The sequence below is a fragment of the Capricornis sumatraensis genome, chromosome 20, assembly GCF_032405125.1.
Source record: "Capricornis sumatraensis isolate serow.1 chromosome 20, serow.2, whole genome shotgun sequence".
In the NCBI taxonomy this organism is placed as follows: domain Eukaryota; kingdom Metazoa; phylum Chordata; class Mammalia; order Artiodactyla; family Bovidae; genus Capricornis; species Capricornis sumatraensis.
Window position 1 is genome coordinate 63193182 of NC_091088.1, and position 10761 is coordinate 63203942.

Consider the following 10761-nt stretch of genomic DNA (forward strand, 5'->3'; position numbering starts at 1 on the left):
ACCAAAGAATTGATGCTTTTGAACTATGATGTTGGAGAAGATTCTTGAAAGTCCCTTGGACTGCAAGGAGATCCAACCAGTCCATCCTAAAGGAAATCAATCCTGAATATTCATTGGAAGGACTGATGCTGAAGCTGAAACTCCAATACTTTGGCCACCTGATGCCAAGAGTCAATTCATTAGAAAAGGCCCTGATGCTGGGAAAGATTGAAGGCAGAAGGAGAAGGGGACGACATGGTTGGATAGCATCACCAACTCAATGAAAAAGAGTTTGAGCAAGCTCTGAGAGATGATGAAGGACATGGAAGCCTGGCATGCTGTGCTGTACAGAGCCAAACACAACTGAGAACTGAACAACAACAACAAGCCTTGTCTCTCCCGTGGAAGCTAGAAGAAAGGCTTCCCCACGCCTGCTCCTGCTCCTTGAGCACAACCTCGTGCTTCCCCCTGGGCCCTACCCTGATGAGGGACCATGTATTCTTGGAAAATGAAAGTAATAAAAGTCTCTTTTCAATGGAATTTACTCTTTGTGTCATCACACAGTCACCTCTACAAATTAAAAGGTTAAATCCCCTGGGTGGAAATGAGACAGATTTGGAGTCAAGCATTTCCAGGGAGAAGCAGACAGTGATGTCCCCACATCTGTCCTCTGGGCTCTGCATCCTCAGGTGAATCTCCTCATGACAGGGAGCGAGGCTCAGCCACACCCCTCAGCCCAGCTCCCTACTGGCCGCCACACCTGCAGAGCCAACACAGTCTCAGGTCAGAGAAGCAGACCCATTCATTCATTCTGGGCTCTGCCTCAAGGCAGGTGGGATCCGATCGAACCCCTGCCCCCTGCAGTGGAAACTCGCAGGCTCAACCACTGGACCGACACGGAAGTCCCTGGAGAGTCACACAGTTTAGCTGCAGGCAGGACAGGACCGCCCAGCCCCACCGGCAACTCCAGAGCCATTCCCCGGACTTCCCCGCAGGGGGCCAGCTGTGCTCACCTGGTGTAGTAGGTCCAGGTGAGGCCATAGGTGAGGAGGAAGCCAGCCCCCATGAGGGCCCCCCTGATCAGGGTGAGGACCAGGGGCCAGGAGCCCTGCTGCTCCTCAGCCTCACAGCTGCAGAGAGGGGGGCCTTCTGGGGAAGGGAGAGGGGGTGAAGCTCAGTCCCCAGACCCAGCCCTCCCAAAGGCACACACCTGCCCAGGCTGCCCGCCCCCAGCACCTGTCCTGCAACTCACTCTGCACAGAGAGGCTGAAGGAAACTTGCTGGGAGCCCAGTGGGTGCTGAGCTCGGCAGGTGACTTCTCCTCCGTCTCCGACCCCGACACGGGGTATCTCCAGGACCCCGGGGGCTGAGCGCTGGGAGGGACTCAGGGGTTTTCCCTCCCAGAGCCAGCTCAGCGTGGCTGGGGGGTTGCTGTCGGCCACACAGACCAGGCGCAGGAACTGGCCCTCCAGGATGGGCAGTGACGTGCCATTCAGATCTGGGTGAGAGATGCACAGATGAGTGGGTGGAGCCAAGGGCTGTCTCACCCTCGCTCCGCCCACTTCCGGAGGCAGAAAGACAGCCGGGTGACAAGGACCAAGGATGAGCTCACTGAGTCCAATGAGGCAACAGTCTTGGTGGTCTTTTCAGGCTCCCAGAAGAAGTGGGACCTGATCTGAGGATGGAAGGGAGAGAAGTGGGCGGGAAGCTGACGGGAAGATGTGCCAAGAGAGAGACAGCCCGGAAGATGGGGAGAAAGGCACGTGGTCTGCATCGCGGCAGAGAGGACCCGGAGCAACAGAGACAGATAAGAGTGGGAGAGAGAAGGGAGGGGCAGATGTGCTGGAGCCCTGACAGCAGGGCTGAGAGCGCTGGGCTTTGCGCCAAGCAGTAGGAGCCTGTGAGGAGGGGAAGCTTCAGCGTCGGCGCCGACACCCACAGGACCCTGCTGGGGCAAGTGGGGCCTGGACTGCGCATGAGACAGGAGGCGGGGAGGCTGAGGGAGGAAGCTGATCAGTGGCCCAGGGTCCAGGACGAGACTGCAGCTGGCTCCGGGGCCAAGAGCATGGAAAGGGGGAAGTGATTTGAGCAGTGAAGCTCTGCAGAGTCCCTGAGACATGGGTGCAGCTGGTGAGAGAGGGAGATGGGGAGAGGGCCATCCAACCACAGCCCGGTTAAGTGGGGTCAGGGTGCAATTGACAGGCATCAACAAGAGGTGGTTCTGTGCATGCTCAGTCAAGAGTCATGTCCGACTCTTTGGGACCCTATCATCTGTAACCTGCCAGGCTCCTCTGTCCATGGAATTTTCCAGGCAAGAATACTGGAGTGGGTTGCCATTTCCTGCTCCAGGGGATCATCACAACCCAGGGTTCCAACCCATTTCTCCGGCATCTCCTGCATTTCAGGTAGATTTTTACTGTCCGAGCCGCCAGGATAGCCCAGGAAACAGGGGTGGCTCCTGGCAAAGAGGGTGAAATCAGAGCCGAAAGAGGGCGCAGGTCATAGGAGATGAGGACAGACAGAAAATTTTTTTACAAAGAGCAGAATGTATACAGTAATACAAATCATAGACACAGAAAGTGGAATGCTGATTCCCAGGGGCTGAAAGGAGGAGGGGGTGCGGAGGCTATATCTGATGGGTTTCGAGTTTCGATTCTGCAGAATGGACAGGGCTGTGTGGATGGGTTGCACAACACCCTGCCTAGATGGACTTCCTGCTGCTGGGCTCTACCCTTAAAAGTGGTGAAGATGGTAACTCTGATCTTCTGTGTGTTTTCTCACAGTTAAAACTAAAATTTTAAACAGAATAAAAGGACAGGGAGCAGGCAAAAGTAATAGTCCATGGATGCGAGACATTGGGGAGAGAGGAGGACAGGTCCAGAGGAATGAGGGGCCATCTCATCTCCAAGCCCTGAGCCCTGAGCTGGCAGAGACCTGCTCCCATCACAGCCCCAGAGGAGAGACCATCCTTCCTACCTGTGAAGCTTTCCTGAGATATTCTCGTGGTCACCAACCGTGGAGCATCTGAGAGGAAAACAGAAGAGGCAGGGAGGCACTGGTGCTCCACCCCAGAAGCCACTTGAGAGGATGAGCTTTATTCCCCCAGTCTCATCTGGAAAGGGATACGGGATGCCACCCGCCTCCTGCCAACACCACCCCCAGGGACCCCGCCGCCCCTCCACACTTACAGGAGACGTTGAGCCGGACGGTTCTCTCCAGGGTCACCTGAGATCCTTGGAGTGTCACCCAACAGGTAAGGTTGGTGCCGTGGTCCTGGGGCCTCGGGGTGAGGGTGAGCTCCGAGGAGTGGAGGGTGTCTGGGTCCATGCTTTCAACTGCCTCTCCAACCCAGGAGAACAGGAGAGGGAGTCCCCCACCAGATGCTAGTGACAGGGTGCAGGTCAGCTTTGTGGGGCGACCAGCCTCCAGAGGTTCCGGAAACTGGATGTAGGGTTTCCCTGGTGGGGCTGAGGAAGAGAGAAGGAAATGCCTGGGCCCCATGGGGGCGTGGGGACCCAGAGGAGGACCCTCAGAGGGACCTGTGCTAAGGGCCACAGCTCACTCCCAGTCCTGGGTCTCTTCTGCACTCGCACATCCCGAGACCTGGGGTGGTCCTACGTCCATTCTAACAGGAAGGTCCCCATGTCCCAGGGTCCTCTCCTGGGCTCCTGCCATACCTGTCACCTGCAAATGCAGCTTCTTATCTCGGTAACTGTATTTCACATCGTCTCTCTCCACCCGGAAATAATAGACTCCTGTGTCGCTCATCCTGGCATCTCTGATGCTCAGGGAACAGTCCTTGTCGCTGGGGTCCCCGAGGAGGCGGAATCGGCCCTGGGTCTCCGTCTTCACTGGCCTCTTCGGGTTGTTGGTGGCCACAGGATCACTGTGTGGGCCGTCCCCTTCCCGGAACCAATAGATGAAGGGTTCCATAGAGGAATACCAGGAGCTCCAGGGGTAGGAGAAGGAGCAGGGCACGCGGACGCCCAGGCCCGCCTGCACGGCCAGGGATTCCTGCACTCGGAGCCTGTACCCTGGCTTCTCCTGCAGGGATTCTGCGGACACGGAGGCTGAGCTGCAGCGGCAGGCCCCTCCCCACCTGAGCCGCCCCTCCCCCACCGGTGACCACCCCCCAACTCCTCCCACGCCGCTCACCCCCCAACAGCAGGGACAGCAGGAGCAGCAGGGGCACCATGTCCGCATCCCCCGGGGTCCAAGTCTCTCTGTTGCGGAAAGTAGTGCCCCGAAGGCGGGGTGGGAACCAGGAAGCCCCAACAGGAAGTCAGTAGCAGCCAGAACAGAAGGGAAACTCGGAAGCTAAAGGCTGTGGGGTTGGGGTGGGGGCTGCAACGTCACGCCACCCCCACCACCTCCCCATCCCCCCTATACCGCAGGGGGCGATCATGGGGGCCCCAGAGTCCCAGCGGCTTCCCAGGGCTCTGACACGATCGCCTTCCCAATGATGTTTGCGTCCAGTGTGGGTCGCCCACCCTGCATCGCCGCAACCAGAAAAGAGAAACGAGGTCGGATCCATTCGGAGCCACCCACCCTACAGCAGAAAAACTGGACTTTCCGGAAAAGATATTAAAAAATTTCTCAAATATGTTCCCCTAGGGGCAGAAAACAAGCTTCCTGACCCAAATGCGGTGGAGGGCGGAAGCCAGGCAAGAAAGCTGAAGGTGAAAAGCTCCTTTGCCCAGAAGGGTTTTCATAACATGGCAAACGGTGCTGTGGGTCTTCCTGGATCTCAGGGTCTGTGGGACCAGCCCTGGGGCAAAAGACCATGAAAAACTGAGTGGGTAAAGGAAGACCCTTGCCCCATAATTGGGGACCCTAGTCTAGACCTTACCTGAAACACAATTCAGGACCCATCACTCTTTCTTCACCATTAAGAAGGCTGAGTGCAGAAGAATTGATGCTTTCAAACTGTGCTGTTGGAGAAGACTGTTGAGAGTCCCTTGGACTGCAGGGAGATCAAACAAGGCAATTGTAAACGAAATCAAGCCTGAATAGTCATTGGAAGGACTGATGCTGAAGCTGAAGCTCCAATACTTTGGCCACCTGATGTGAAGAGCTGACTCATTGGAAAAGATCCAGATGCTGAAAAAGACCTTGATGCTGGGAAAGATACAAGGCTGGAGGAGAAGGGGACGACAGAGGACGAGATGGTTGGATGGCATCACTGACTCAATGGACGTGAGTTTGAGCAGGCCTCAGGAGATAGAGAAGGACACGGAAGCCCTCCTGCTGCAGTCCATGAAGTCTCACCAAGATTCAGACACCACTGAGAGACTGAACAACAACAATCTTCACAGCCTTGTTTTCAAAGCCACAGGAAGGGCTTGAGCCACGTGTGGAAACAACCTGTAATGTTACTATTCTTTAAGGGAGAAATTTCATGAAGATTTCCTAAATATGATAATAAACATATACATTTGAGACACTCCCAGGAACAGGTTGTGAGAGCAAACGAATATTGGCTTTATATTTATTTGGATATATGTTTACATCTTTGTTTCTTAAAAAAAATACTTTTAAAAGAAGGAGGGATAAATGGGGAGAGTGGGATTGACATATACACACAACTGTATATAAAATAGGGAACCAACAAAGACCGACCGTATAACACAGGGAACTCTACTCAGTATCTTGTAATAACTTATTGTGGAAGTGAATCTGAGAGAAATATACATATATAGCTGAATCACTTTGCTATACTGTGACACTAACACAACATTCTATATCAATTATACTTTAATTTTAAAAATCATACCCAGAACAAAGAACTCAATCAGAAAAAGATTGCCCAGTTTTTATTTTTAAATGGGCAAAAACTCAAACAGGAATTTCACAAAAGAAGATATTCAAGTAGCTCAATATCACATTGCTATAGAGGAAGTAAAAAGGTAAGGAGACACTGCCACAGTGGAAGGCAGGACTGAACGCCAAACCTACTGCTAATACAAGTGACGCTGAGGCTACAAACAGCTCAGGACCCTCAAATATGATGGGGGGACGGACATTCACTTGACCACTCAAGAGAACCCTTTGAAGGTACCTTCTAGAACTAAATATATGCCAAACTTATGACGAAGCAGTTCCATGCCCACCAGGAAAACTTGCTAGCCTTCCTATTTTCATCACAACATTCATATCAACGATATGGTGAAACAGCCAAACATGGAAACAAATGTAATGTCATCGTGCTTTAGGGTTCATACATAACTGGAGGAACAGTCATACATAAAATACCACTGTCAAGACAAAATCCATGGCAAAACCAACAATGAGTTATTGATATAAAAACATGGATAATCTCATACTAAGTGAGGTAAGTCAGAAAGTCTCCTTTCAGTGGAACTGAGTCTTCCTGTTGTCACACAATCATCACCACAAATAAAAGCTCATGGATGCAAATAACACAGGGTTTGACTGGAGGGTTTCCAGGGAGAAGCACCCAGTGATGTCCCCACGTCTGTCCTCTGGGCTCTGCATCCTCAGGTGAATCTCCTCATGACAGGGAGCGAGGCTCAGCCACACCCCTCAGCCCAGCTCCCTACTGGCCGCCACACCTGCAGAGCCAACACGGTCTCAGGTCAGAGAAGCAGACCCATTTCATTCATTCTGGGCTCTGCCTCAAGGCAGGTGGGATCTTAGTCCCCAGCCCGGGATCCAACCCCTGCCCCCTGCAGGGGAAACCTGGAATCTTAGCTACAGGACCAACACGGAAGTCCCTGGAGAGTCACACAGTTTAGCTGCAGGCGGGACAGGACCGCCAAGCCCCACAGGCAACTCCAGAGCCATTCCCCGGACTTCCCCGCAGGGAGACAGGTATGCTCACCTGATGTAGTAGGTCCAGGTGAGGCCATAGGTGAGGAGGAAGCCAGCCCCCATGAGGGCCCCCCTGATCAGGGTGAGGACCAGGGGCCAGGAGCCCTGCTGCTCCGCAGCCTCACAGCTGCAGGGAGGGGGGCCTTCTGGGGAAGGGAGGGGGGTGAAGCTCAGTCCCCAGACCCAGCCCTCCCAAAGGCACACACCTGCCCAGACTGCCCGCCCCCAGCACCTGTCCTGCAACTCACTCTGCACAGAGAGGCTGAAGGAAACTTGCTGGGAGCCCAGTGGGTGCTGAGCTCGGCAGGTGACTTCTCCTCCGTCTCCGACCCCGACACGGGGTATCTCCAGGACCCCGGGGGCTGAGCGCTGGGAGGGACTCAGGGGTTTTCCCTCCCAGAGCCAGCTCAGCGTGGCTGGGGGGTTGCTGTCGGCCACACAGACCAGGCGCAGGAACTGGCCCTCCAGGATGGGCAGTGACGTGCCATTCAGATCTGGGTGAGAGATGCACAGATGAGTGGGTGGAGCCAAGGGCTGTCTCACCCTCGCTCCGCCCACTTCCGGAGGCAGAAAGACAGCCGGGTGACAAGGACCAAGGATGAGCTCACTGAGGCCGATGGGGCAACAGTCCTGGTGGTCTTTTCAGGCTCCCAGAAGAAGTGGGAACTGACCTGAGGATGGAAGGGAGAGAAGTGGGCGGGAAGCTGACGGGAAGATGTGCCAAGAGAGAGACAGCCCGGAAGATGGGGAGAAAGGCACGTGGTCTGCATCGCGGCAGAGAGGACCCGGAGCAACAGAGACACGAAAAGAGTGGGAGAGAGAAGGGAGGGGCAGATGTGCTGGAGCCCTGACAGCAGGGCTGAGAGCGCTGGGCTTTGCTCCAAGCAGTAGGAGCCTGTGAGGAGGGGAAGCTTCAGCGTCTGGGCCGACACCCACAGGACCCTGCTGGGGCAAGTGGGGCCTGGACTGCGCATGAGACAGGAGGCGGGGAGACTGAGGGAGGAAGCTGATCAGTGGCCCAGGGTCCAGGACGAGACTGCAGCTGGCTCTGGGGCCAAGAGCATGGAAAGGGGGAAGTGATTTGAGCAGTGAAGCTCTGCAGAGTCCCTGAGACATGGGTGCAGCTGGTGAGAGAGGGAGATGGGGAGAGGGCCATCCAACCACAGCCCGGTTAAGTGGGGTCAGGGTGCAGTTGACAGGCATCAGCAAGAGGTGTTTAAACCTGCAGAACATCTCTGGATGGACAGAGTAGGGACAGGACTGGGGGCGGAGGGGGGGAGGTCAGGATGCGGGCATGACAACAAGTGGAGACTCGGGATGGGAGGAGTCCACCCAGGAAGGTAAAGAGAGGTTGGAATGGGGTCCAGGGTGGAGCTGTGGGCAATGGGAACACGAATCCCTCTGAAAGATGATGACATCAGAGCTGAAGGAGGGTTCCTGTCATAGGAGTTGATGACAGACAGAAACTTAAAAAAAAAAAAAAAAAGCAGAAGCTAGAGTAGTCCAAATCACAGACGCTAACAGTGGAAAGCTGGTGGCCAGGGGCTGAAGCGGGAGGGGACCGGGACACTGTGTCTGGTGGGTTTGGCGTTCCAGTTCTGCCAGTCGGGAAGAGCTCTGCAGATGGGTTGCACAGCACTGTCAGTGGACCTCACCCTCCTGAGATCTACCCTTAAAAGCGGTGAAGACGGTAACTCTGATCTTCTGTGTGTTTTCTCACAGTTAAAACTAAAAATTTAAACAGAATAAAAGGACAGGGAGCAGGCAAAAGTAATAGTCCATGGATGCGAGACGTTGGGGAGACAGGAGGACAGGTCCAGAGGAATGAGGGGCCATCTCATCTCCAAGCCCTGAGCCCTGAGCTGGCAGAGACCTGCTCCCATCACAGCCCCAGAGAGACCATCCTTCCTACCTGTGAAGCTTTCCTGAGATATTCTCGTGGTCACCAACTGTGGAGCATCTGAGAGGAAAACAGGAGAGGCAGGGAGGCATTGGTGCTCCACCCCAGAAGCCACTTGAGAGGATGAGCTTTATTCCCCCAGTCTCATCTGGAAAGGGATGCGGGATGCCACCCGCCTCCTGCCAACACCGTCCCCAGGGACCCCGCCACCCCTCCACACTCACAGGAGATGTTGAGCCGGACGGTTGTCTCCAGGGTCACCTGAGATCCCTGGAGTGTCACCCGACAGGTGAGGTTGGTGCCGTGGTCCTGGGGCCTCGGGGTGAGGGTGAGCTCCGAGGAGTGGAGGGTGTCTGGGTCCATCCCGTCAAGGGCGTCCCCCGCCCAGGAGAACAGGAGAGGGTGTCGCCCGTCACAGTCTAGCGACAGGCTGCAGGCCAGCTTTGTGGGGCGGCCGGACTCCAGAGGCTCCAGGACCTGGATGTCGGGTTTCCCTGCTGAGGTTGAGGAGAAGAGAGGGAGATGCCTGGCCCCCGGGGTGTGGGGACCCAGACAGGGACCCTCAGAGGGACCAGTGCCTCACGGCCACAGCTCACCCCCGGTCCTGGGTCTCTCCTGAACCCTAAAACCCCAAGACCTGGGGCAGGGAGTGGGCCTATGTCCTGTTCCTATTCTAATAAGAAGGTCCCCACTCCCCAGGGTCCTCTCCTGGGCCTCCTGTCATACCTGTCACCTGCAAATTCAGCTTCTTCTCTCTGTAACTGTATTTCACATTACGTCCTCTCTCCACTCGCAAGTAGTAGACTCCTGAGTCGCTCAGCCTGGCCTCTTGGATGCTCAGGGAGCAGTCATTGTTGCTGGGGTCCCCGACGAGGCGGAATCGGCCCCGTGTCTCTGGCTTCTCTCGTCTCTTTGGGTCGTTGGTGGCCACAGGATCACTGTGTGGGCCGTCCCCTTCCCGGAACCAATAGATGAGGGGTTCCGCAGAGGGATACCAGGGATACCAGTGGTAGGAGAAGGAGCAGGGCACGCGGACGTCCATGCACGCCTGCACCGCCACTGATTCCTGCACTTGGAGCTCAAACCCCAGAAGCTCCTGCAGGGACCCTGGGGGACACAGAGGCTCAGTGGCAGCTTCAGCCCCTCCCCACGCGTGCTCTTCTCCCCCAGCCGTGTCCCCTTCCCCCACCCCCCCACTCACCCCCCCACAGCAGGGGCAGCAGCAGCAAGGGCACCATGTCAGCATCCGCCAGCACAGAGGTGGTTCAGATCCCTCTGTTGGGGAGCGAAGCGTCTCGAATATGGGGAGGGAATGAGGAAGCTCCAACAGGAAGCCAGAGGGTGACAGAGAGACAGCTCTTAAGAACCATGGAAGGGGAAGTTAGGTACCATGGACCCGAGGTGGGGGCTTTCTGACTGAGAAATCTCGTTTCCCCATCTCTCCCATTTGCACCTTCAAACTATGAGCCTAAAACGAGGCTGGAGACTCCCACGGCCCCGTCGCTGTCCGCTCTTTCCCAAGGTACCCCGGGTACCGGTGGAGGGTCACCTGGCTAGCTCCCCGGCGATCAGAGCCCCTGGGACGTCCAGGAGGAAGTTCATGATCAGGTGTGGAGAAGAGCCCAGGCTGAGCATCCAGGAGATGGAGGGCTGCCCCCGGTCCAGGAGAGACGCTGAGATCTCATGGACAAGAGTGTCTAGATCCCCTGAGATACGGTCCCCGCCGTGAGCCTGGAGCCTCCTGACCCTTTGGCCTTGGGTCCCCATCCCCATCAGTGCCCTGGTCCCAGGCAGGCTCAGATTCTGGTCCTGCTGTTGGCAGTTAAAGCCGACCTGAGCATCCGGGCGTTTGGAATGCAGAAGCTGGGAGCATAGAGTGCCCGGTTGGGAACCCAGACACCAGCCACTTCACCTGCCACCTGTTCAACTTTCCCAGAGTGACTTTGCCTCTCTGTGCCTCAGTTTGCTCATCCGAAAAACAGAAAAACTAGCAGAAATGTGGATTAAATGAGTTCATGTGTGTCACGTGCTTAGGACAGAACCTGGCACTG

General features: G+C 55.7%; 2 protein-coding genes across 2 annotated transcripts; both read right to left on the reverse strand.

The window, feature by feature from the left end:
• Window positions 1–546: 546 nt before the first annotated feature.
• Window positions 547–4240, reverse strand: LOC138096032 (sialic acid-binding Ig-like lectin 14). Its single transcript, XM_068992098.1, has 7 exons — window positions 4135–4240; window positions 3657–4034; window positions 3168–3446; window positions 2956–3003; window positions 1232–1477; window positions 993–1128; window positions 547–739 (listed from the first exon to the last, which is right to left on the reverse strand). The coding sequence occupies exons 1-7, from the start codon at window positions 4172–4174 to the stop codon at window positions 724–726; spliced, it is 1143 nt and encodes a 380-aa protein (XP_068848199.1). The 5' UTR covers window positions 4175–4240; the 3' UTR covers window positions 547–723.
• Window positions 4241–6535: 2295 nt separating this feature from the next.
• On the reverse strand, window positions 6536–9992 carry LOC138096884 (sialic acid-binding Ig-like lectin 14). The gene is made up of 7 exons (XM_068993131.1): window positions 9912–9992; window positions 9437–9817; window positions 8935–9207; window positions 8723–8770; window positions 7059–7304; window positions 6821–6956; window positions 6536–6551 (listed from the first exon to the last, which is right to left on the reverse strand). Exons 1-7 carry the CDS (start codon window positions 9946–9948, stop codon window positions 6536–6538), a joined length of 1137 nt encoding a protein of 378 aa, XP_068849232.1. The 5' UTR covers window positions 9949–9992.
• Between the last annotated feature and the right edge of the window lie 769 nt (window positions 9993–10761).